The following is a 27,699-nucleotide window of genomic DNA, read 5'->3' on the forward strand; positions in this document are numbered from 1 at the left end:
TCTTATGTAAATATGTATGTTTATTTAATATATACTGTATTTATATGAACATACAATACATGAACAATTAGTGCAGACTATGAAGGAGAACAGGTTCACATATCAGTCATCCAAGGCTGGGCAGAGAGGGTAGAAACACAGCATATATGTTGTTAGGTATAACATTTGTTATGTCAAAGAAACCAATTCAGGAAGTCGCTACATACATTTCCTGAAGCATCAACACTGGGCTTCACTATGAGATGGTGACGTATTGTGTTGCATATTGTATCAGTGTGTGGGCTTGCTTGGAAAAGGACAGTTATTGTTTTATCTTGCCATCACTGTGTGTGTTGCCCTCAACAGTAAAACACTTGTGAAGTGCAAATAATAAACATAAGGCCTCAGCTCCTGTCACAGAAAAATCAAGCGCTGGAGATGTGATTTAGACATGCTAGGATCTCATATTAGTCAAGTATATAATATAACCATTCACAACGTTTATGGAAAAATAGTTTTCTCATATAAACAATACTTATAAATGCAGGGCATATGGCAAAAATATAAATACATATATATTTAAGTAAATTCCAGTGGAGCTTTTCTCAGCTCATATCCAGTTTTGATTGCTCTTGCGTCGGCCTCAGCGAGAGGCTGTGATCAGGTCAGTACGCAGGCCAGGGCTTTTGAGGAGTGGTGGGGCTGCGTTGTTGGGCCTTTGGACTCCCCTGAAAGATACAACGAGAGGGACAGGGTGGGTTTTATTATTATTCAGCAAGTGAATTCACACTGAAATCTGGTCTTTCTAAGGATCACCTGTATAATCCTAGACATTACAGTGACGGGTTCACACACATAGGCTTGAATATCGTCAATCAGCAGTTGTGTGGCTGATGCTGCCTGATTGAAGGATTTGAGCATATCGCCCAACACTAGTCCAGCACAAGGAGTCTATCATAACATCCATCTTTACAAACGCTAATAATGTTCAAGCTTTGGTCACATAATTGGAGACGTATACCACGGTTTTCAAGTTTCATTAAAAGGTATCTTTATGTTACTTCTATTGGATTGCATTAGGGTCTAAAGGTGTACCTAATAAAGTGGCCATATATAGTGAAGTTGTTTGACGAGTTTTGCAGGAAATGCAAATATTTAACCTTAGATAGAGATTACATATTTCATATCCAGTAAATATGAATACCACTTTACTTTCAATTGTATTCACATTTAAATCTTTAGAATAACTAAAGAAATGTTATGGTTATATAAGTATATATTTAGATAAGTTCAAATCAAATGCAATTTTTGGGGAATCTGGCTCTGCCCACAATCTACAGGAGCTTGGTGTCACCTAAAGGGGGCAGCAGTGCACCTTCCGTCAATGCTGCCCACACCCAAACTAGAGCTGTGAGAACTAGAGCTTCCAGGAACTGAGCCACTTCTCATACAAGAGACTTGCTCACTGGTCAGTTATGTTGTGAGTGTGACCAGCACTGACTTAAGGTGACCCCCCCCCCCCCCCCCCTTAGTATGTTTTCTTTCCAGGTTTTCTTTTGTGCATCACTTGTGTGGCTGCTCCATTTTCATCAACTCAATCAACCCAGCACAGTTTCTACTCCCTGTTTTCCTAAATTAAATTCTTATGTCGTCTGTGGGCACATCTTCACAGAGGAGGGGGTCGGTGGGAGGTTGGACTCACCACAGCAGGCTGGGTCTTGGCATAGTTCATATGGGCGTAGAGCAGCACGGCTGTGTCATTGTGTGACGCCTCCAGTGCGATGGACAGAGCGTTGCTGCCATCCTTTAGTCAGAGGAGGAAAGAGAGAGGAAGGGCAGAAAGTTAGTCAATCTATCCTGGAAACACCAGAATGAGTTTCTAACTAAAACAGAGATGGACATGTGAGCCACATTGTTCTGAGCTGTGAATTTCCCCCGTAGTTGTAACCCACTCTCAACGTACAAGACAAAAAAAAAAACGTGATGTTTTACCTAACGTTATCAAAAGCGTGTTTTATAAAAAACGTTTCATAAAGTCTTAACTAATCAAATCTTATCAGTTAATCTTTGAATCTAAGTTACCGTTTGTATTTTTAAATCTGGAAGAATTCCCTCCAGCCATGACAGTCGCTAGCAAGCAGGCATCTGTTGTTTCGTACATAACTCGATTTGGTGTCATGGTTTAATTTCATCACACAACCTGCAGAATTTACCAGTTTTGTGCAGTAAATGTCTCGGTCAAAAACAACCTTTCAAAAATGATGACGTGTTTATTTTTCTATGAGCTAATATATCAGATTTTTTCAATCTCATGATTGATCCCACAGGAAGAAAAAAATTGATTTGAGTAATGACATCACCCAGTCAGTTAACAGGTTCCAACTGTTCCACCCCTTGACCAGTGCAGCTGCAAGTTAGAACTGGGAAATCACATCTGCACATGTTTTTTTTCATCCATATGATCCAGTGACGCTGCCACAGCTGGACAAGTGGTGCGCTCACACTCTCACTGAGCATTTAGGGTTCCTGACATGTTTATCTCTAGACCTCATTAGACTGTGCTGCATAAATTAAAATTAAAATAATTTCTTATATCAGACATTGAAACAAATAAACAGTGTGTGCCTTCACAGATAAGGATAAAAAATCCAATGCAGGACTGGAACTGTTTCTTTCTTCTAACACTTAAATAGTTTGTACACTGAGCTAACAATGACTTTAGTTTTTTACTGTTCTGGAGAGGTGTTTATTCTTCTCTGTGGGCATCATTAACCACATCTGGACTGAAGTTTTATGTGTTTTTTCCGGCCCCAGGCCCCGTCTCTCTGCCAATTGGGGATGCAAATAGGTTTAGCATTATTTTTTTTGGTGTAATCCTGATGGAAACAAACAGAAGTGGGTCAAGACGTAACCTCCAGTGTGGCGGCAATGAACTTTACGACCTCCACAAACATGCGATTAAATGCAGGGATTGTGTGAGACTGTAATAATAATAATGAGCGTGCAGCTGAGTGTACGTGTCCACTCTGCTTTACAGTCCCGGTATGTCATGCTGTTCTTTGTTTCAGGAGGACAGGAGGTGGGGGCTTTTCCAAATATTTTCCCACCCCCCTTCTCTCTTGGGTCCACTGCTAGGTCCAGCTGTGTTGCACTGAAACACAATCCAGGAGCTGCCTGTGTCGAATGGCCAACTCATTCTGGGACAGATTTGAACACTCCACAAATATGTCTGTCTGTCTGTCTGTCTGTCTGTCTGTCTGTCTTCTCCTTCTTTGCGCATTCAGTCCAATCCAGTGTGAAATCACTTTCAAATACTCAGCTGTGCAGATTAGCCATCAAATACAGGACAAATGTCCCAGTGAGGCGAGTTGTGTTCCAGGGTAAGATCTTTTCTTTTTTGTTTGCAAATAACAAACTGCATTTTTTTAATACTGCAGTTTGTGGTGCATTCATACAAAAAATTAATTGCTGAAAATTGCTGCTGATGTATGGATGCAAGGTATGTAGGTGCATTAGCTTGCAAGGCATTTTGGCTCAAATTTGTGAGTCTGTGCTGTGGCTGTGAACAGTGGAGCTGCGGCTTTGTAATTCAGCCCCGGGGGCTTGCAAGTAGACCAGTGACTGTGTTTCCTGTAAACAGCAGTGACTTAAACAGAAGGCAGATGAAACTAATCTGATGGTGGCTCTTTAACTTATCTTGCTTACTGAAGCAAAACATAGAATAAGAAAGGGAGAAAGAAACGACAAGCAGAGGAAAGTGCATGGACCACTTTCCCACGAGAAGCCGTTTCCTGAGCGCAGATTAAGCTGAATCCCAGACGAGAGAGTACGCTCCGATGTTTTCAGCAGAGGTCCAGCATCGTCAAACTCAGAGTAGATCACTCAAAGTTTCAAGGACTGCACAAGCCAAAAGACTTAAACGTAAACATCTTACATTATCCACGATGGATATGTCACAGCCAGGCGTTTCCAGGAGCAGTTTGACAATCTCGGCTCGGCCATGTTCGCTGGCACACATCAGGGCCGTGGAGCCCTCGTCGTCCTGCACGTTGACGTCGGCTCCACACTCGAGCAGGGCCCGCACCATCTCCTGACGTCCATGGCTAACGGCTAGCATCAATGCTGTCTGGCCCGCCTGCAAAGGGATAGAAGTAGAGATAATTTAGTGATAACACACTGGTTGGATTGTCCATTAAGCTTTGGGGAAAAGTCATGTATATCTTAAGAGATATTACCAACTAAACAAGAGGTTAGAGGTTCTACGGTTTTACTATCAACTCAGGAAAGTGCTGACGAACTAGGAAACGTAAAGCTGTCTTCTCTTTTTTTTACTTTTCCTTCGTTTGCTTAGCACCTGTCTTTTCTCTTTTTCAGCACTGCCCTGATTTATATTTTTGCAAATTCCTTCCACCATAGAGCATTCAGTCCTCTACTTGGCTCTCAGTATTTTTTGCAAATGCCATAACTCAGCAGAAAATAGTGCATTTTAAATTCCTGTCTCTATAATTACATTGCATGTCTTGGGGTTTGTTCCACACAGCAACAATAACTTGTGCCAATAATTTGGTTTATAGCCGGTGATGCTATAAATTTAGTCATAGAGTCCTGTGACTTGGCAGCGTGCGGGTGTGTCAGGCGGCCATGTCCAAACACGAACACTACACAACACAACCAGATAGATCAACCAGAGATACAACAGAAAAGTCCACAGATTCTCAGGAATGACTTCTGCGTCATGTCAGGCTTTCTACTTCTCTAATCCAATTTGAAATATAATCAATTATTTCCTAATTCGGTGGCTTTGAATGAAACATTCATTAATTACGTAACAGGGAATGCTTGTAACAACTCAAATAAACATGGAAACAAACCGGGACATAATTTTCTGTTTTTCCCTTCTCTCAAAACAGCTCAATCATTGAAACAACAAAAGGTGAAAAACGAAGTCTATATTAAGCAAAGGAATGAAACAAAATTATTTAATGCTAGTAACAGATAAATAAGCTATAAAAGGGCCAAATTTTATATTTTGACTATAATGTGTAGATCCTATGTTTCAGTTTTCAATTAAGTGATTGCGTCCAAAGAGGACTTAACTGATTTAAAAGGCTGTGTGAGGACTGACTCCATGCCTCTGTCTGTTGGAGGTGACTGCAGCTTCACAAAGGCTCTTTGTGCACTTTTTAGACACAATGTTTTCACAGATATCAGGGGTTACTCAAAAAATGAATTATCTTTTTATATGAAATGAAATCATCTTTTATAATTCCAGAATATGAAATGATAAATAACCCTTTACATTTCAAAATCAGCGTGTACCTCATAGCATTAGGCTTCATCCACACTTCTATGTTTTAGTTTTAAAATGCTTCCCTGTGGCTACATTTAGCTGCTGTCCACACTGTTCCAGAGTTTAGATCTCCTAAAACGAGGAAACGCTGTTGGCCTTGTTTTAGTTTTTTAAAATCTGCATTGTGTTACAGAAATGACGGAAATAATGACTCACATTCGCTTCCCAAATGGTTCTCATCATGACTTGACTACCAAGCTGTAAAGACAAAACGTTGTAAAGTAGACAAAATCCCTGCTCTTACTTTTCACCATTAATGTTAATTGTTTGTAGTATTTCTTGAATTAGAACCAACCAACTGCAGAGTAGACAACCTGCTTCTGTGTAAATCAGCAATGGCCACGAGCTATGCATTTTCAGATGTACTAGTATGGATTGAGATTATCACAGAGTTAAAAATGTTGTGGACGGAGCTCAATTTCGCTTTGAAACGAAAACAGACACGAGTATGAAAGAAATGACTGCAGTAAAATAACTGACATCCACACACGAGTGCTGTGTCCAGGTGAAGGTCTCTCTGAACTGCGATGGAGTGACGGTGACTTGCCTGGCTGGCCTTGGCGTTGACGTTGCCCTGGCTGAAGAGCTTCTTGACCACAACCATATCGTCCTCTTCCTTCACAGTGGAGAGAGCAGCCAGCATGATGGCCGTGTAGCCCGCCTTGTTCTGCTTATCCACACAGCACACACCTGTGGGCAAGTCACTTTACGTCTCTGTGTTTAGGCATATGAAGGGACCAGCTTGGCTAGAAGACTACATGAAGGCTAGAGAAGTTAGCTGTAGCAGTTTTTATATTTCAGTAAGTGTTAAACATACAGAAATACACATAACAACAACCTCCAGTAAACCAAGGGCTCCTCTTGTCCATCAGCCTACAAGTAGCACAATCATCACTCTTTGTAATCGCTGACCTGTGTCCAGCAGCAGTCCCACCACACCGAAGTTGGAGTGGGACACGCTGTAGTGAAGAGCTGTGTTGCCGTTGCCGTCGGTCATGTTCACGACGTGTTGCAGCAGAGCCGACGACACTTCAGAGAGCGCCATCAGGTGGTCGGAGACCCGCGAGTGCTGAGCCATCTTGGCACTAGAGACGCGGAACCACTCGAGCTGCACAGTGTGCGTGCTGGAGAGCTGAGGGTCCAGAGTCAGGTTATTAGTAAGAATGCATTGAATCTGGAAAAACTGAATCTGAGGCATTCTGAAAGGAAAGGCTATTATGAGGATTTCTATTGAAGCTTATTCATGCTGATTTCTTATTCAGATTGTATCATTTGTAGATCAAATTTGAGTTAGTACACTGACTAACGTTTTGCTGATTTTTTGTTTTTGTTTATTTGTTCATTAATCGATGTTTGCTGGGACTAAACAATATCCTCAAACAATACGATACAATCACACGGCCTTATACAAATTATAAATTCCTGTCATTTGCATTATTACAGTGGTGAAGTTCAAAGTTGAACTCTGTGATAAAAGGATTTGAAGAAGCATGCAGGGACGCACCACTTCCTTACTCTTCAGTGTTTTAATGTCATCGTTCAGGTGATTCTTTAAAATGAGGCAGGCTTCACGCATTTTTGAGCTCAGCTCAAACCTGCAACAAAACAACAAATGAATGAAGTCTAAACACAGAAAACTCACCGCTTTGTGCACATAGATTCTATTTCTACAAACTTACAGGAAACTAACACAATATATAATTTTTCCCAGAACAACAACCTACTTCTCTTTCACACCATCAGATGAATAACTTTCAGCTTTCAGAGTTTCCTCATCGGTATCGCTCTCGTCCAGGTTTACATTCCTCTCCTCCTCGGACGTGTCTTCTTCAAGAGCAGCCTCGTCCTCCTCTGTGCTGTCCAAGCACTCCCCTTCCCCACTTTCTCCAGAAGAACTTCCATCTTCCTCCTCGTCCTCTTCTTCCTCCCCGTCTTCCTCTTCACTGGAAGTTGACTCATACCTGGGAGGAACAAATATTTGCTGAACAAAGAGAATCGATTCCTAACTTGTGTGCCTCACATGTTATGGACATGTTGTCTCTCTCTTCAAAAGCAACACTGCAGTTAGTGAGTTTTTGTTTCTCATTTCTAAAACCTGTGACCTGATGTGTGTGCAGTGTTATTTCAATCGTTCAAACCTTCTGCTGTGGTAAAAATAAAAACTAGGTTTCATGTTACCCACCCTCCATTTAGAATACCAACAAACTGCAGGCTCTTCTTGCCAGTGGTGCGATTTTCACCCGAGTTACTCCCATCCTTCCTTTTCATGATGGATTTCAGCAAACCTATTGTCAAGTAGGAAGCACAATGGTCAAACAATAGTTCAGACAAAGTACACCAGAGAGACACGCACCTCACACAAAAGCAAGTCTCAGTAGATGGAGCAGAAACTACACAATATTTATATTTCTCGATTTAAATCTGACAGATAATTTTATTTAGTACCTCGTTCAGTAATCTTCAATTGTACTTCATACGATTTTCCAGAGTTCCTCGTCATTATTCTGACATGATATTGTGTGTAGTCTCTCCATTATGCTACACTTGTTACAAAACATGAAATACTTCTTGAAATAGTTCATTGTGTTTTTATCACGATCAACTTTTGACTTATACTGTGGAAAGCTCAATATTTGAAGCAGGCTCTTATGACGTGCTAAACCTTAACCTAGAAAAAAAACTACAATATCCTGAAGTCTTAACCTGTCTTGGTGTCGCCAGCTTCAGTTTTCTGTTCTTGGTTGTCCTCTTGCTTCTCGGCTGTGCTGACAACCTCTTCCTCTGGACAAACCTTGTACTCGGCGATGGTCAACTGTCTCCTCTTTGGTGCTGTAACTTTTGGCTCCACAATCTTTTCCTCAAACAAGTTCTCCCATTGACACCCAGTGCTGACCAGTGCAACAGGAGCTGGCTCTGCTGGTTCCTGTAGAGCATCCGTCTGGGTGCCCTGTTCAGTCTGATCTGGTGTCAGTATCTCCCCTACACATGCATCAGTCACCTCTGGACAGCATAGAACTGCAACATGTTTAAACTCAGAAGTCACTGTCTCTGTCTGGACATGGATCGTGTCTGGTTTTGCAAGAACCGCTTTCTCAAACATGACTTTAGTGGTTTCCTCTTCCATCTTGGCTCTAAGCATCCCTAGGTCGTTGTCAACCACACTCAACTGTTCCTCTAGAGTCGTAATGGTCTCCTGCTGAAATTTAATGGTGTCTTGTAAGGTGTCAATCTCCCGCTGCGCCTCGCTGGTCACTCCAAGTAGTGACTCCATGACCCAAACCTCAGCCTCTACAGTCTCTACGCTGGCCTGTACCCCCTCCTCGTGAACCAGAGGGGCCTCTGTTTCTGTACATTTCTCACAGACATTCACCTTGGTGTCTACACAGGCATCTTTCACACCCTGGCTGTGGTAGAAAACAACAGAGTCCATTGGCATGTCGTCCCCAGCAGCCACTGATTTCTTTCCAACAGCTGCAACTTTCTGTGGAACTTTAACCAAAACTTTCGATGAGGCTTCTGGAGTTTTCTCTTCCTTCCCCTCAAACTTCTCCGTCAACCTTTTCAACTCCCCAAATTTTCCAAGGCCGGTATGAACAGGTGAGGTTGGTGCAGTTTGTTTACCGTGGATATGGGGGTCACTTTGGCTTTGAAGGGTCTCTGTTGTTTGGGTAGAAGACTCTTTGGACTGTTGCTTCTGCTGAACCACCTCCATGGCCACTTTCTTGTCTTCCAGGGTTAACAGGAGCATGTCTTTCTCTGCACGAAGCTTGGCTACCTCTCTCTCAAGTGCCGGAACACCCTTTACCCTTTCCTCCATCTCCTTTAGCTGCTTCAAGGCCGTAGCCATCTGCTCTCTAACTGTCTGCAGCTGGCTGGGAGGGATGGGAGTCATTGCGGTGCCAGTAGCAGGGGTACTGCGCCCTGAGGTCTGAGGACTGGGTTTAACCCAGTTACTCTGCAGAGGCTGAGTGGATAAGGAGGGTAAGAGATGTTTGGGAGGATCTGCAAGCTGGAATCGGCCACCATTCTGATGCTGGTGGGTTTGTTCCTGCTGTAGCCGCCGGCTGGTTTCAAGGAGAGTCCGCTCCACTCTAGGGTTTCGCTGCGGGGGAGGGGGGGGCACTTTGGCTCCAGCAGACAGTGGAGGGACTGTGAGGAGGGTCACTGGGGAAAGAGAGAGTCCCTCACAGGGTGCTGACCCAAGGCGGTTGCGTGGTGGTGGCGGTGGAGGAGCTCTGCCATCTTCACTGGCAGGGGAAGATAGAGACTCTGTGGAGGTCCAGCCACTGGTACGTCCGCCCACGCTTGTGCTCCTCTGGGAGAGTTTGACCCCTCTGCCCAAGCGGCGGGAGCTGATAGGTCCCCGACGGAGATTGTGCCCACTCTCTATTTCTTCTACATATTTGAGGAAATCCAGATCCAGCTGGAAACCATATGGAGTCTGAACGGAGTAGGAACCTGGCTGGTCAGCATCCTCCTGATTGGTGTAGATGAAAGGAGAGCGCAGATCTGGAAGGCAACAAACATCAATCAGAAAAATCAATGCATCATCTGCATTCAAAGAAGTTTCCTCGTAAATAAACAAAGAACGATCTTGTTTATTTCTATGTTTCCTTGCTTGTTATCATCCACTTTTGACACATTGCATTTTTTCTTATAATCGTCACCAACTGGCATTCAGTGGAACATCACTTACATATTTACAAAACAATCGAACAAAGAGTGGAAATACAAACACAACAACATTTGTATGGCAGTTTCTTACCAGGCAGCTTCGGGTTCACTTGCACCGACTGAGTCATTTTTCAGGACACGGACCTTTCAGCAAACACAGCTTCAAATCAACACCTGTCTGAATGAAACACAGGAATTACATTTTCCCAAAGCTACTTGAACGAAAAGGAAGCAAAGTGACATCATTTCTAAAACATTACACATTGGTTTCACTTTTTTCCTTCAAGTCAATAGGTGTGTGTTTGGATTCTCTATCGTAGATTTTTCTGCAAGCATCGACTTCACGTGCTCCACATGCAACATATTTTGTTAATGGGAGACAGCTTTACACAACAAATAACAAACACAGCCCATCTTCTAACGTGGCAGATGCATCTTTATAGAAGCAGTAAACGTACAACAAAGTGCAAAAAAGGCCTGAAGAGGTTCATGTGTATTTCTTGTTGGCACTCGCAACAACCTGCGACTCAATTCAAAGGAAGGTGAATTCCCTTCTTTCACAGATAGAGGTTTTGTTAAATGGATGGCTTGTTTGCTTTTCCTCTTCAGAGGTGTTGAAGGACGCTGAGGCTGACATCATTCGTACCTCAGAGAGAGAGTGTGTGCGTGTGCGTGTGTGTGTGTGTGTGTGTGTGTGTGTGTGTGTGTGTGTGTGTGTGTGTGTTCGGTTTGTGTGTGTACTAGCCCTCCAAGTGGTTGCTGGAACATTCAGAGGATCGTCATTATGGAAGTCAAAAATCTGATTTCCCCTAAGAGTCTCTACATATGTCAGTAAGACTGAAAATACCTGTCTTAAGTGTGTGTGTGTGTGTGTGTGTGTGTGTGTGTGTGTGTGTGTGTGTAGAGTCTGTTGAGTGAAGATAGCAGTCATGGGAAATACCTCAGAACAAAGTCAACAACAAAGCTGAACATTGTCCAAAAAACCTTCAAACAGATGCTGCTCCATTAACAAGAGCCTTACACCGTCCAGCTCTACTGAGAAACCACAGGATTCTCCTCACCACAAGAACACTGACATTAATACTGCTTCCCTGGCAAATCGATTATTCACTCCAGGCTTAATGTCCATTTATTCAGACACGTGAAAAATGAAGGAAAATAAAGCTGGGTGCACGTGGCAGAATTTAAGAACTGCTTTTTTCTGACACAGAAAAACGTTGCACATTAACAAGAGAGATCAAGATTTACACCAAGGAATCAATTGTAGAAAAGAAATATCATATCATGCCATGCCAAGTATAAAGCACCTTTTTAAAACTCGGATTCGAGGGGATTTACGAGTAAAACAATTAATTTAAGAGAAACATTTACAGTTTGGAGATCACACAACAGAGTGAAGAGTCAAAATGTTCCAGATGCCAAAGATTACTGCACATGTGATGTTTCAAAGCAAAGCTGTGTGTTGTGCTGCGTTGAAGGAAGCGCACCTCTCAGCCGCTCAGTGAATGATTCATGCAGCTGGAGTTCAGGCTGGTTCCCTCCTCACTGCTCCACACAGCCCTGGAAGAGAGAGACAGAGAGAGGGACACTCAGGTCATTGTACCAGACCAAATATCACAGCAACACACAAACATAATAAATGAGTAAAAAGGTTTGAGGATGAAATTGATTTAAATCTCGCTCAGTCACCAGATCTCAACCCAAGTTAACACCTTCAGGAGCAACAGACAGATCTCCTCCACCCTTGCACCAAATCTGCAGTCAACCAAAGCTGATGCCGTAAGAAACTGAAATCTCCTCACCAATTAAACCACTACTTCACAGGAACAGAAATAACTTACAGCCCATCATGAAAAATAACTACGACTGCAGTGCAAGAGCTGAAATCGCTGACGCTCGATTTAGTCTCAACTGTGACTTCCTCTAACTAGTCTGTTCTATTATTATTATTAGTATTACTATTATTATTGGCACCATGATCATGCTACTATTATTATTATTATCTTATTTATTAATATCATCAGTACATCTACAAGAATCCCTATTTTTGCCGTCACTATCACAACCAGTGTGCGAGAGCTTATATAAAACAGTTGCACAACTGTTCCTGCTCTCTCTCTCTCACCCTCTCCTCTCGCCTTTCCACCCACCTCTCCCCTCTTCTCTCCTTTCATCCTTTTCTCTCCTCTCACCCCTTGCCTGTTGGTCACCCACATCAAGACTGGTTCTGATTCATCCCATTAACAGTAAATCTTTTTTTTTTTACTCACATTTGCTTTATCATTGTAGGAGCTGTTGGGTTTCTCTTTAATATCATAACGTTTTGACCTTACTAAGTAAAGTGAGATCATTTCAGTTGTGATTCTGAATTAAAACTTGATCACAAACATGTCCCTGGGCTGAACTCTTCAATCCAGTTGTGTCATTGGATAAACAGTGACATTAGACTGTTTTACAAAAGCACAGCATTTATTAAAACCTATGAAGGGCTGCAGATGACTCACTGGCATTGGGATTCTGAACGTTTTCACGCCAGCTCTCTATAGAAGAAAGGAGTTGCTAGTTGAATGACTAATAGTAAATATGCTGTATTGATACATATATTTATGTCTCATTCATAAAGCTCCTCTGTGTATAAATCAACCATTCACAGTGGGATTTGGGGGATTTACAAAATTCTTTTCAACTTGCTGACTGGAGGAGCCGGGATAAGACCACCAAGTGTAGGAACCCCCCCCCCCCGACGTGCGACTTGTTAACTGTGACGAGGTGAAGCTCTGCCGGCGCTGACACAAACTTCACTGTCACAGGGTTGTGGGGTTTACAAAGGGAGTTGCAGAGGCTGCTGTGTAACAAAAAGACTCATAGTGCAGATCTCAGTTTCTTACATGTAACTCAAAACCACTGAACACAGTCTCAGAAAAACTAACCTGTACCCTGTCAAACACACACACACACATACACACACACACACACACACACACACACGCACAGATGTGTTTTCCGGCCGCCTCAGGCACATTCCATCACTGACACATGCTGCTGCAACACGCTGGTCGCCCTTATGACTGACTGCTGATAACCTGTGAACACACACACATTCATCACACGCACACACACAGTTCATCTGCTGGTTCAGACTGAGGGTGACAGACAGTTTATTGTCTAAGAACAGAGCACAAACATTCAGTCAGACGACCAATTAGTACAAATTACATTATGGGCTATTATGGAGGGAGAAACCGCGTCTTCTCCACCTGAAAACCGTTTTTCTGGTCTTTATCTTATCAGTCGCTGCTCTGTTTCTCCTCAGTGTCTCTGTCAGCTGCTTGTCTCAGGTCAGACCACAGCCAACATGATGCTGAAGCGTCCCGACCAATCAGACGCAAGGTTTTCAGGGCTGTGACCTCAGTGCTTCACTTTGGTCCAAATCAGAGACAAAAGTTCAGTTTAAAACCAAACTAACCAGAGCTTATAAAAAGTCACATGATTCACTGGTAGCTTGTTTATTGGTCAGTTTTGGTAACCTGTAATCCAGCTTGGTTGGATAATTTTAAGACATTTTTTAATTAAAATAACTCTTCCCCAACCTTATCTCCCTTTTTGTTCTTTCTCAAAGTTATTAAATTCAGATTATCCTAGTAAACCAAAGTGTGACTATAGTTCCAGGAGAGCAATGCTATGCTTTATATCAATGACAATAAAGTATGCATCTTTAAATATTAACTGTTTACTTAAACTCTACGTCATTCCCATAGACGGGACAGTGACACCAGATAACATGCTACAGAGAATGCCAGGCACATGTGATGACTACAGTTTTACCCAGATACACTCCACAATGAGATTAGGAACAATTGGACTTTCAGATGTTTCACCAGAGTTCAGATGGCCTCATTTAAACTTTGATCAGGCACAAGACGAGGGTCTTTCTATCTTCCACAGTTCTAACATTTTTAGTGCAGATGTCACTACTCTCACAGCCAAGCAGGTTCGATTTATATTCAACAATCCATCCAGTATCTGTACTGCTTGTTATTTACAGTAGTGTGGCACGAGAGCTGGAGTTCCTGTGTGCACCCTGGACAGGTCACCGGGGCTGACGTACACAGACACACAACTCTTCAATCTCACATTCACATGCACCTACACACAAGTGGCCGTGTCTCCGTCTACATGTCTGTTCACTGTGGGAGGAGGTGGCATTAAATCTAAATACCACCTTAGATAAGACAGGACGTGTGTTTTAGTAGACGGCTCTTACAAAAAAAAAACAGGCAGACAGAGGCCTTACAGGCTGTTGGGATTTAATGTTGAGGGAAGTATGCAGACTATATTTTCAGTGATGGATTTATGGTTTAACTGATCTAGACTGATTGTATCTGCAGGAGCGGTTTAAATAATCCACCTGACTTTATCTGTGGTGCAGCAGCATTGGGACGCCATGAATAAAGATTGTTAAAAACGAGAGGAGCAGCAGAGAGAACTGCAGCGTCTCACAACCATTAATTTGTAAAAGACAGGACAGAAGGACAGGTATTACATTGTGTAGAGCATTAATCATAATTAACAGCACAACCCGAGCACTCTCCTCCTCTTGGTTTTCATTCTGTACTTGTTTCACCTCCTCACTTCTTTTCCCTTCATCATTCAGACCCTCTCCATGTTTCCTGGTCTCCTCTCATCACAAGACTGTCATTTCCCCTCACATGACTCTCATCTCTCCTCTCACCCTCCACACACACACACACACACACACACACACACGCATACACGCACACACACAGACACACACACCCCTCAGCCCAAGTGTTGCTGGTTTTCTCTCTGATTTGATGACAGGCAGCAAATTACAGACTGCAGTGAGAAGCTGCATTCCTTCTCTCCTCTACACCCCAAGTCCTGACCAGCTGACTCTCTCACACATACACACACACACACACACTATGACACTCACACAAGCCCCCCAAAAATTACCTTTAATTGCATGTGCACGCTCGCACACACACACACACACATACACACACAATCCCGTATTTATACAAAGACAATAAGCTGCTTCATGGGCGTATCACTTTAATTCAGTGAACTCTAACTGGTCGATTGTGAACAGATGGCCTGCGTCGTTCTTCAGATTGACTGAACAGTCATAGATTTTCCATATCTATGACGACAAACTGAGTTCATGTTACATTATGATTCAGTTTGAATTTACGACAATCATGAAGTGTCTGAGCTTTGTGAAACAATGTGTAAATAACAATCATAATAATAATGCAACTTTGACGACCACTTGAACGAAAAAACTAACCAGAGGACGACAACATAACTTCATCTGACCCTAACACCAATAGAAGCTGCATCTAATGCTTTTTTATTTTATGAATTAACGGAAGTACCCAGAGTTTCTGCGTTTGACCAATTAGTCACATTCTGCCTAACAAACACAGGCACTTAGGTTTGGAGAAGTGGAGCTCCACACAAGGACCCAATTCAGTCCCTGGTTTCCTGTTGAAACGCAGCTTCACAGCCCTGAAAAGGTTCCTGGTTCCCTGGGATAGTTTCTGGGGCCAAAAAACCCTGTTGGTGAGAGCAACATTATAATTATCAACAGATATGACAAAACCATGACCCACATCATCAACGTAAACTGACTCAAACTGTGGTCAGAGCTGCCAACTATGTGAGCAGCTCACTTTAAATTCAAACCACAACACTGTGTGTTTTCTTTGTCATGTAAGATTTAATTAACTTGACCTCGATCTGTTGAGTTACAGCAGACTCAGGATATTTATTTCTATAACAATCTCCGATGGATCAGCGTTTCAGTTACCATAAGGGTTTCCCCTAGAAATATCATTTGTTATTCATTCGTTTTTTCCTCGGGTTCGAAGGGATCATGTGACGAGCACCCTGACTAAATTCTGAGCTTTTTTTTAGAAGAGGAAACTGAGTCGTCCTGCAGTCAGTTCAGTTCATGGCAGAGGAAATGTTGTGCTGGTTTGAGGCTCTGGGCCATGTTTTGAAACCGTGACCTCATCCCCAACGCCACCCTTTTCACGAGAGGGGGGGGGGTGGGGAGTGAGTGAAAGCCGACATCCTCTCTCACTGACAGGAATGAGAAAAAGGACCATTCAGAAATCTGGACCCACACACAAAGAGATGGATACAAACCACCAATACTGGCCTCCACTCTGATGCATACCATGCTCACATACACTCTTGGTTTATTATACTTGTGAGGACCTTCACTGTTATAATCCTCAGACTCTATCTTAATTTAATACTACAATTAGTTCTAGGCCTTCGGCTGATTAGACGAGACGGTTTTCTGTCCTGTGATACACATTTTTTGATTTTCAGCGTGACTTGAATTTTCTGATGACAAAGATTTTTGTCTGGGTTATTGTGGATAAATAAAAAAAAAATCTTAGAAGCCACAGAACAAAGACGCTCCTTGTATCGGCAAAAACGAGTGAACAAACAGCTGCACGCTGTGGAAATCTTCGTGGATATCTTGCTGTCGCTGTGCACTTCATCTCATGTTGCCTTGCTCTGATTGGTTGTGTTATTCTGTGATAATCGACGATAACGCCCACTAATAATTGGAAATGTATTGGAGAGGTCTGACTCAGAGGCCAGATCCCGTGGGGAGGCTAGAACTGCACGTTTTCTCTTGTTGTGGTTACTTGTCGTAAATAGTCGTCAAGGGTGCACAATGTTTTCAATGTCTGCTCTGTGTAAAATTGCACCATGCACTGGAGGTTATTGAAAAAGTGAAGGGGAACAGACTGAACTGAGCAGTCGCTTAGAGTTGATATTATCTCTTGCTGTGAGATATGACCGCCTGGAAGCTAAAGCGAGCTAACAGCTAACCAGGACATGTGTTTACAATTAGGCGGATTAGTTTCACTTAATATAAGTGTTGAAAAGGAAGTTGTAAAAATAAATCGAATCTGCAGCATTAATCATATGAAGTGCTCTCTGTACCATTTGTATTCATCTGATGTAACTGAGCGGACAGTGGTTAGCACTGTCACCTCACAGCAGGTTCCGGGCTGCGTGTTCTCCCCTCGTCTGTATGGGTTCTCTCCCAGTACTCCCACTTTCCTCCACAGTCCAACAACATGCAGAATGGGGTCAAGTAAGACTCTAATTTGACCATAGGTGTGACTGTGTGCCTGAATGGTTGTTGTTCTCTGTGTTTTGGCTATCCATTTAGCTAACGGATCGATGAGGAATTGGGGATGAAACAGAAAATAAAAGAAAACGATTCCAGACTCAGAATCAAACTAGAAGATAAGAGTCAAGACCCTCACCTCAAGTTGAGATCCTTTTTCCAAAACTTTTAACTCTCATCGGAGTTAATTTAAAACACAAACCCCATTATAATCCAGGACTCAATCTGTTTTCGAGGGAAGACGAAGATTTTTTTCATGCCTTCATCCTCATGAGGCCATTCAGGCCTGGAACACGGGCCTCTCTGCTGCCGGGATAAATCTACAGTTTCCTGAAGGGAAGCCCTCTACTCCCCCAATAAATCCCCCTCACACAGCCACACATATATACACACCCACACACACATCCCTACATGCCCTGTGTGAGACCTCCCATTGTCTCCCAGTAGGAACTTGGTAAGGGGGGGGGGGGGGTCCTGCCAGGAAACCCATCGGACTGTCCTGAAAGCTGCTTCCTGGAGGCAGCAGGAAAACACTCAACCAGTGTGACACACACACACTCACAGAGAAACAGACACAGAGAAACACACACAGAGCACATCCTGCAGCCGACAGCAGCACAGAGGCCAGCATCACATGATGCATCACACTGAGTTTAGATAACATGTTATCACCTTTGGTATCACTTGTGTGTGTGTGTGTGTGTACACTGAAGCTCAAACACACAGCAGCGCTCTGTCACCTCGATGCACACGACTCTGCCACCACATGCCATCTTTCCCTGATCTCTGCATCACATCTACATCATACTTCACATCGTCAACATCGAGCGAGTCCCACTGTTCAGACACCAAAAATATAGAATGTTCCTTAATAAAATCAGGTTGACTTCAAACATCACGTGTCCTGCCACTCCTCCCTCTTCCTTCCAGATTCTCCAGCAAACACAATCAAGCACATTCAGCCTCCACAGTGACGCATTGTGCCTCTTTGTGGCGACGCTGTTGTCGAACAGTTAAGTGAGGCCTCCCAGTACCCCCCCCCCCCCCCCCCCCCCCCCCCTCGTGTCACAAAATGTCAGAGTGAATTGAATAAAGTTGCTGGGGAACTCCAACACTTTGACAGTTTGAAGATGAAGAGGCAGTGAGTTGTGGTAGAGCGCTGGAGGCTCAAACTTCTAGTGAAGACGCACCACTGTCCAGGACTGTTGACTTCCAGTGACAACGATAAGAGAAATTTCCCAAATCCATCCACTGCTTCGTTCTGAAATATGTTTTTGTTTGCCTTCAAGTACATAACTTTTAGAATGATTTAATTACTTTCCATTACTTAATGAATCATGATAAACCCAGCTATTTATCCTCCTGTACACATGATCATAACAATATTAGGGGAAGATTGGATTTCCTGCAACTGACTCTTATCTCAACACTTGAGTCTTGTGACACTTTAGCTTCTGGTTCTCTGAGCTCTGCAGAGGTGGGATGCTTACCATTAACCATTTCCTCGTTACAGTCTATCGTTAGCGCCTGAGAGGTTATTCTCCGCCACAGCGAACAGTCTGTCCCCAGTCTGACCCGACAGTATGTGGACATGCTGTTTCTGTATAAAACCCAGCAGACAAGCTGCCCACTATGCCGAGGACTGACATAGACCAGTGATTTTCCACTGAAAATGCTCAGTTTCATCTCATGTGAACTGGGCTGATGCTTATCGTGGAAACTTCACATCTAAAGCAGAAGACGGTCACAACTTTATGATGTTTTCACAGTTCACCAGGCCAACGAAGATGGATTTTTCGGGATATATACCTTTCCAGGATGTCCTAGTGTAGAAATAACTTAGCTAATATTCCCAAAACCCAATTAAAACAAGGATAATACTGTGAGTGCAAATACAACTCTTATTTTTTCTCATTTAGAATAGAATTGTATTAATGAATTTCAGTAAATAGACTCTCACATAGGACGGTTAATCCAGCATCAATGCAGCTCAAGCAGATCCCAGTGTATGTTACCTAAAGTTCTTGTGCACATTCCTTCTTATTCTAACTAATAAACAAGACCCCAATGTACTTTAAATTAAGCACTTGAGGCAGAAACGTGTTCGCAACCAGTAGCAGCCAAACCACCATTTTCTGGCAGAGCACAATAGACTCAAGAGTTAAAGATGATGACCCTCATTACAGCTGCTTTACACAAAAAAAAAATCACCCAACAGCACACTGCTGGTCATGGTCCAATATGACCAACAGAGCCTAAGGACTGTTCACCAGTTGTAGGCGCTAGATGATTCGATTGTTATCTGTCGCGTAAAACCATCTGTTCATTCCCAGTTCATTCTGGAGCATGACGACAACCCCAGACATACAGCGAGAGTCGAACTGATCTGCAGCATCACGAGGAATAAGGAGTCCTGCAGCAGACGGTACGAATCCCACAGACCCTGAACATCACGGAGTCACATGAACAGACAGAAGACACAGACGGATTAGACAAGAGGAGGAACTGTGGTTAATTCCCAAGGTAAAGACAAAATGCCAAGTAGACCTTGAAAAACTCCCTCAGACCTCGTTCCCTCTACATTCATCGAGCTGAATGATCGTACATTTCATTTAAAGTCTAACGTTCTATTTTGGCATTTTCTCTGCAGAGATGAAGGAATAGAGGAACAAGTTGCATTTGTTGGGGAAAACTGCACTGTGGTTTTATAGCCAGTAAACATGGAAAACCACAGGACCATAGACCTGACTGTAAAGGCAACATTATACGTTTCTTTCTGGAAACAATGACGTTGGTGTCATTTTACAGCCTGAACAGCTGCAAACAGGACGCACTTCATATCTCAGCAGCAGCAGCAGCAGCAGCAGCAGCATCCAGTCAGCTGAGGCTGAGGCAGACCGATGCCTGCCGGCTGGCCGTCCCTCTCTGGAACAAAGCAGTGCTCACAAATCAAGTTTTTCCCCCAATTACCCAGTTTCCAGCCCTGATGTCACGTTGCAGTTCGGACCAAACATACCTTGTTTTCCAGATTTGTTTCCCCAACATAACAATCGAACCGTAGAACTTTTTTCATTCGGCTCAAATATCAGCAGCATTTGACCAACTTTCCCTCTTCTCTAGTTATCGCTACTAACAAAAGCTTTTTGATTAACAAATAAAGAGGTGAATCAGTTTAGAGCATATTAAAGTTTGTCTAAGTTGACCTAGATTTGTGTTAAGGAGACTGTGACCCATTTGTCTCCTACAGTAGCCACCGGAGCCTCCAGATGTTTGATTTGCATAAATACAGAACAAGACCAGATGTCCGCCTCTACTGTTTTCTGCCAAGAAACATCTTAAATGTGTGTCTTATCATGTAATTTCCTTCACTGCTGGAAATTATACCGGTTCAGCATCGCTTTGATGAAGAGGGTCGTGGTAATGACAAGGCAGAGGATCTGTGCAGGTCTTTGAAATGTCTGCCGGAGCTCCTGAGAACACACCTTCATCATCGCTGAGTTGCTCCTGTGGAAAATACATGTTTGTGGGCTCTAAGTCAGTTTCCCTGATGTAGGGAATCACAGAGCCTCTCAGATTCAGGCCGCTCACTATTCCTGTACTCTCAGCGAGATGCCGCTCGATGTCTGCAAGAGATTGAGAAACTTAATTAAGCATGTCGATGCCCTGCAGTCGACTATGAGACATAGATTTAACCAAAATGGCAAAAGGCAGAGGACTGTTAACATTGACTTTTGTTTTTATTCAAATCAGCGTGCTGCCTTAGATTATTTATTTATTTTCTTTCTATCCTTCTGTTTGGGTTTTCCTTATTAGCATCACATGTTTTAACATTATTATATTATCAATTGTTTACAAAAAAAGCAGCAGACCATATGGACCACGGTGCAAAAAGTGATTATCTTTATGATCAATTAATCTGCAGATTAGGCTGTGGATTTCCACTAATCCCTGCAGGTGACTCAAGTGAAGTAAAATAAATCACAAAGGTGAAAACGGATTTTATCAGTATTTCCTTTTTGTTAAAAAAACAGCCAGTTCGTCCGTGCCACCCTGTTTTGTGATTTGCATAATATGGCTACTGTAATTAATTTCTCAACAATAATAATAAATAAAATAATTTTTGCTCTTATAAATGGTTTGAAACTGACCTTTGAAAAGAGGCAGGCTTAAGTTATTTGCCATAATAAAACCACTCTATATCACCTTTAATCCCAAACAGAAAGTAGCACCAGTATTATTATGCTACATATTATTTAAAGGCTGCTACTCAAACATAAAAAAGCTAGAGAAATAAACGAGATTTATATAAAAGACTGTTTTCATTTGCAAACTGTGTCATTTCAGCACTTTAACCTGGTGATGGGACCTTGTTCTGTCGTCCTCTATGACTTCATAGGGCAGTGGAGCTTTTCCACAGGCTTCTCAGGGCTAAGCACAACATTTGCTCCATTATGAGCCGGTGAACAGAGGTGATGTCTGTGCTGCAAGGGGTTTGGGAAACCAGGCCCATGTTTCAGAGTGTGAGACTGAAGGTCAAGGCCTCACAGAGTCCTTCCTCTGGCATCAGATTCAAAAGCAGAAACAGTGCGGATGTTTTCAAGACCGCGACAGAGAACGTCTGAATACCACCACAGAACTTTCATTGTTTGAGCCGATGAAGGGAAAGTTGGGTTTAAAGGTTTCTGGCATCACACTGACTTGGAGTCAGCGTTTCCAAAAGCTGTCGTGGTTTGGTGCTTTCTGAGCAAAGTCGACGGTTTAGGCAGAGCAGGAATCTGAAGAGTTGGTGCAAGACCCACAAGAGTCGAAATTTTTTCAGCACAAAAGAACATTTTAAGATTGATTATTAGAACCTATAAATAAAAGTTGTCTCTTGCCTGGTAAAGTAAATAAATTCCACCAGATGCTGCCAAACTCCTGCAGCGTCTGGTTATTTTGGTGTTTTCCCACACTGATCTCAGTACACAGAGTTTGACTAGTGTCTCTATCCAAAGCACTGACACTACTTGAGTTAACTTTGGTATTTTTAGCCCCCTGCTTTTCATTTGGTGTTTCTCAGGCGGGGGGGGGGGGGGGGGGGGGGGAGAGATAGCACAGGGAGGAGCGCCTGATTGGACCCTCAGTCACGTTTAAATCCACACTGTTGCACTGGCTGTTTCTACATTATGATTTCATTGTAGTTCATCTCACATGCATTATGCTGCTTTAATAAATCCTTCCTACACCACCAAATCGTATTAATCCACTGCTCCAAACAGAAGAAGTGAGTGAGTAACAGCAGCTAATATCCACAGTGTCTTCAGATTTAAAAAGAAAATGTAATTGTATATTTGAGACCTAAATATCTATATTTTCATAGCACAGACTGAGTGTCACAGACATAGTGAGTAAGTGTCTGTCCAATGTCCAGGCACAGGTCCTTATTAACCAAAGACATATGTGAATTTATTTTTCCGTGGAAATAGATATTAAAAAGCTTTTGTTGCAGATTAAACTGTTCTCCATTGAAAACATAACATATATACTTTTCAAATATCTAATAAATAAAATGATGAAGTCCCACAGTGTATGATTTTTACTTATTTGTTAGGAATCAAACGACTTGTGACGAGACAGGGGCCAATCAGACTTCAGCTGGGACCAGGGCCCCTCCTCTGGATCCGCCCTTGTTGAGGTCACAAAATAACAGTTCATTCTCCTTCTCTAAATGTGCCTCCAGATTTTCTTGAGATTTATTGCTTTTATTCTGAGATACAAAGATGTCTTTATTACAAGCTCTCCTAAACTATTAAACAATTTATGGAAAGGAAAGAATGTAATTGATTTAATTCATTGAAAAGCAGAGGGGGATGACATGACGATGAGATCAAGTGAGGACAGTTGGCAAAAGTATGAATCTGTCATGAGACCATCTGAACAAAACACACTCAAATCTTTGGAAAAGCTAGTTAATAACTTGTGATCCTGAGACTGTCGTGGTAAATAAAATAATGCTGCACAAAACTTCTGTAGAGTCTCAGCAACACCCGACTTCAGCCAAAACATAGTTTATCGTACAGTACAACCTGTGGTTAACAGTAAGTGTACAGGGTCTCTGTTAACAACAAACTAATGTGCTCTCAGACACTGAATTCAGTTTGTTTTCCTCAAATTTTCCAGAGGGGTTGAATGTGAGAATGCAAACGGGCGAGTTAGTTGCTCTGGACATTTGAAGCGTTTTCCTGCGAGTGGGCATGTTGATGAAAACTGAAATAAAAATAATAATAATAATACAAATACTTCAGATGCGGACGAAGAGGTCAACTTGGAAGGAGAACGAGGTTTGAGAGTTTCTGGTGATAAGAGCAGACGCTGGGTGATGTGCTGTAAACAAGGTGTCTGCATGTGAATGCTCTACCAGGCTCCGCCCCTCGCCTTAGCGCTCTGGACACGTTGCTGTTGTTGTGGTCGCGTCTGAGCCAGAGACTCTCCAGCTGCGCTCCTCACATGTGAGAGGGAAACTCCAGACCCATGTCCGGACCCAAAAACGCCTGAGGGCAAATCAAATGTTTTTCTACTTTGTGAAAACTAGGACTGCGTAGAAAAGCTCTGCCGCCTCTCTCACCCCAAGCTCAACCTCTGCAGAGCTTCTCCTGCTTTCAGTGGAGCTAGTCCATCAGGGAATCGGCCATGAAGCAGAAAGAGTCAATTTCCATTTTCAAAGCCTGGATGCCTGCTAATTAGGATGAAAGCCGCCTGCTATCAGGTTTCACACGGGCTCCACACTTCAAACTAATTGTTGCCTCAGAGAAAGATGCTTGAAGTTGAATGAGGTAAACAAACCTCTGGGACTTCCAGGAAGAGGAGAACGTGTTTAAACATTAGAAGAAAGAAAAAAAAAGTCCTGCATGTTAATGTTGTGATTGTAAAACAGCAGACATCAACTTAGCACTTTAATCATTGATCAAATACAGTTTGGCCTCAAACTGATAAACACACAGCTCTGGTTTTAGATAGAAGAGTTGTTGCTGCAACAAGAAAGTTAAAATGTGTTGACCCTGTTCTATTAGTGGTAGATTGTTTTTGAATGTATTTGTATTTTATCCATTGTATAGTCAGTGTCAGAAATTCACTGTATCTCACACTGAGGATTATGAGTTGCGGGTGTCTTTCCCCATAGGGCTGCTCATAATTACGCTTCGACTGATATGACATGATCTCGGAAACTCTGGAGTTCCCCTTCAACTCCATCAATGCTTCTTCCAATCTACTTTCAATCCAATTTCACATTCAGGATAAATATGAAGCAAGGTAGCGGATGCCAGTAAAATGCTCACAAGACGTTCAGATCTCCAGACCAGACCAGGATCCTCAGAGACGTGGTGAGGGAGACAAACAGAGACACGCTGCAGCTGGCCTCATGCTGCGTTCACATCACGTGGGATGTGGAACTGTACGTTTGCATCGTTGGAAAACTCTTTGATTCAATCTATTGAGTTTGTCATGTGATGGTAGAGTCGTGTGATATGAGGATACAAAAAAGTATTGTTTCATAACAGCCCCTGTTGTTTATTTCACTGTGCCACAAATCAAACTTTGTGGGAATTCTTTTTTCATACTTTGGTTGACACTATACTTTTTTTCCCAACAAAACACGGATGCAGGCAGGACATTTGCAATAAAGCGAAACAGAAAAAACATGGATGGGAATGAATGCAACACCGAACAGAGTCCTTCAGAACAGTCCCAACAGAACGAGGAGCTGGAACCAGTTAGAGGTTCAAGTCCTGTAACACAGCTTGGTTGTGAAAAGTCCCACTTAGACCAAAAAACTATTTCTACATAGTCAAAACACCACAAATCCCTTTTATCACTTTCACAAAAATCATGTCTAGAGATGAAAACTACTTCAATACTGTTGAAAGCTCAAAACAGACTCAAGACTTCTCAGAAGGCTTTTGCCTGCGACACAACAAATGGCAAAGAATCAAAAACACGGCTGCGTTGACATGACCGAGATCAACACGTGTGAGAAGGTAGAAGCAAATCCCAAAGGGATGTTTTTAAAACACTGATTAAATAACAATATAACACCTTTATATTTTATGACTTTAAAACATCCATATGTTCTTGATGTTAAGCCACTTTCTTATCTTGAAGCACCGTGAAATACTTTTTGTAAACTTTCAGAGAAGTCTGGAATCTCACTGTTTACTGGTGTGAATCTAATAATCACAGGAAGTGTATGACATCAAAGTGTATAGAACAAAGACGCTGAATGCAATGATAATTTTTGTTTTTCTGACATAAAACCAGACTGCAGAAACTGAAGCAGAGTTTTGCAAAGCCACTATACTGCCTATTAAACCAGCCGGTTTGGCTGTTTACCGTTGAGACTTGACTTGAGCACTTGTGTGTCCGTGTTGTCTTATTTTCTCGCTGCATCATGTCTCTGCAGCACGTCGAGTGACTGTCAGTGTTGAGGCGCTAAAATTAAAAGCACTGGTAATATATCTAAAAATAAGACAGCATGTAGTTTATTAAGCAGAGGGACCCACGAGCAGGAGGAAATTGAATTCAGCTGGGATTTAATAAACTGTGATCAGTCTGTTCTAAGTTGTAAACAAGATGAGAATGTCTGAATTGAAAAGTGTGTGTGTGACAGAAAATAAAAAAAACTAACAGCACTAACACACATCTCAGACGGAGCAGAGAGTAAATGTCCAGAGTATCAGACACTGCGCACGCGCACATACACACACACACACACACACACACACACACACACACACACACACACACACACACACACACACACACACACACACACACACACACACACACACACACACACACACACACACACACACACACACACACACACACACACACACACACACACACAGACAGACACAGACACACACCTCCAACTAAACTTACAGAGCATCTATTTCGAGGCGACTGCAGTAAGTCAAACCCCAGGCTCCTGTTGCAGAAGCACTTTCTCCAGAGGGAGCTCCAGAAAACTCTCGAGAGCTTAACACTGACTCAAGAGGACGATTTTATCTCTGCTCCTCCAACGGAACAAAACAGCTCTCATCATTTTACCTCAGAGGTCTCCACTTGAGATCCTGTATTTCCTGCATTTCTCAGAAGCTCATTCCACAACCCATCAGATCTAAATTCCTCCTTCTCTATTTATCCTGTCATTAATTGGTTTTTGGGACTTGGACCAAAGCCTGCAGGGTCTTTTTTTGTTTACCTTTTATGACATTTTTACGTCATTAAACTCAACTGAAACATCTGGACATGACCTCCTCTGCAGGTTTTGGGTAATCACACTTAACATGACACTGTGTCTGCGTCACTATTGGCGGAGCCAACGGCAGGAACATCCACGGCTTTCAAAACTCTGCTCTGGAAAACAGAGGAGGGTCGAGAGGATGCATGTCGTAATAACAGACACTTCTGACAATGGGGGGGGGGGGGGGGGGGGGGGGTCCTTTCCTTCCAATGCACAGCCTCACCCACAACAGTGTCTGAGAGAAAACACTTCATTAACAAGGCACTTTTCTAAGAAGAAGCTAAAAATTAAATGAGGGCTCTAAAGGAAAAAGCGGGAGAGACAGAAAAGGTGAAATCAATCAAACTGAAAGTGTCAAATCAATAAGAAGCCAATGGTTGAATCTGTTAGAAGAAAATATTTGTTTTTAAATGAACTGATGTGGTTTTAATGAGAAGTAAGGGCAGTCCCCCCCCCCCCCCTCCCAACTGTGCAGCAACAACCACAAAAGAAGAATATTTAATGTCTCCAGAGAAAACTGTAATCTTAAATTATAGATTAGGACACGTTTCATCTCAGACTCTTGCAATGAAAACACCAGTCTCATTTTGTCATGTTGGGTCATGGAAATCACTGCTTCAGGTGAAGAACTTTTTTCAAAGAATAAAATAATTCTTTAATATGTCAAATAAGTTCGAGAAAATGCCAAATAATTAATTAAAAAGTCTAATATTAGCCGTACGTGACAATGAGTTAAAGAAAAGTCAAAATACTGAAGGGAAACACTTGTAAGAAGAACTTTAAAATTAACATTGGACATTACAACACTATAAACCATTAACTCGTTGCTGTGAGACACGCGATATCACAGCACACATTCCTGCAGCCAAATATAACTGACATTAAGTATTTTCTCAACCTTGTGTAAAGTTATTTAAAAGACTATAAGGTTGTTACAGTCGCTGCAGAGACAATAACATTGGCTGTGATCGATTAATCGACAGAACTCAGTGAGAAGGTTTCGAACCAATAACCCACGGAGCGTGAATCGGTTTAAAGTTTCCTGAGAAAGTCGATCAGTCGGGAACTAATGAGATAATCAATCAGCCTCATGTGTGGTAATCGATCCCTCGGGCTGTTGGCTCTTACCTTCTGGCTTCTGCTCGTCCGGTCACACTGAGTCTGCTCATGACTTTCAGATGAAGGCAGGGAAAGTTTGGGAGGAGAAGAAAATCACACACACACTCAAACACA

The 27,699-nt window shown here is 42.5% G+C and overlaps 1 protein-coding gene across 3 annotated transcripts; it reads right to left on the reverse strand.

Annotated features, from left to right (window-relative positions):
- On the reverse strand, window positions 1–27,699 carry kank3 (KN motif and ankyrin repeat domains 3). 3 transcript variants are annotated; one of them, XM_062395667.1, is made up of 13 exons: window positions 27,595–27,699; window positions 11,491–11,563; window positions 10,095–10,177; window positions 8,033–9,838; window positions 7,512–7,614; window positions 7,054–7,290; window positions 6,834–6,924; window positions 6,242–6,461; window positions 5,877–6,019; window positions 5,486–5,527; window positions 3,914–4,114; window positions 1,682–1,783; window positions 1–707 (listed from the first exon to the last, which is right to left on the reverse strand). In XM_062395667.1, exons 3-13 carry the CDS (start codon window positions 10,129–10,131, stop codon window positions 645–647), a joined length of 3,045 nt encoding a protein of 1,014 aa, XP_062251651.1. In that variant the 5' UTR covers window positions 10,132–10,177; window positions 11,491–11,563; window positions 27,595–27,699; the 3' UTR covers window positions 1–644. The 3 variants fall into 3 exon arrangements, with proteins under 3 accessions (XP_062251651.1, XP_062251650.1, XP_062251652.1); XM_062395666.1 differs by having other exon boundaries at window positions 10,095–10,181; XM_062395668.1 differs by lacking the exon at window positions 5,486–5,527 and having other exon boundaries at window positions 10,095–10,181.

The sequence above is a fragment of the Platichthys flesus genome, chromosome 9 (genome assembly GCF_949316205.1).
Source record: "Platichthys flesus chromosome 9, fPlaFle2.1, whole genome shotgun sequence".
Lineage (NCBI taxonomy): Eukaryota > Metazoa > Chordata > Actinopteri > Pleuronectiformes > Pleuronectidae > Platichthys > Platichthys flesus.

Excerpts from the sequence above, each read along its gene's own strand:
- kank3 (XM_062395667.1), bottom strand. The coding sequence starts at position 10,131 with ATGACTCAGTCGGTGCAAGTGAACCCGAAGCTGCCTG. Across the intron at positions 6,925-7,053 it reads TCTGATGGTGTGAAAGAGAA|GTTTGAGCTGAGCTCAAAAA; the intron begins GTAGGTTGTTGT and ends GTTTTGTTGCAG. Across the intron at positions 1,784-3,913 it reads ACATATCCATCGTGGATAAT|GATGGCAGCAACGCTCTGTC; the intron begins GTAAGATGTTTA and ends CTCTGACTAAAG.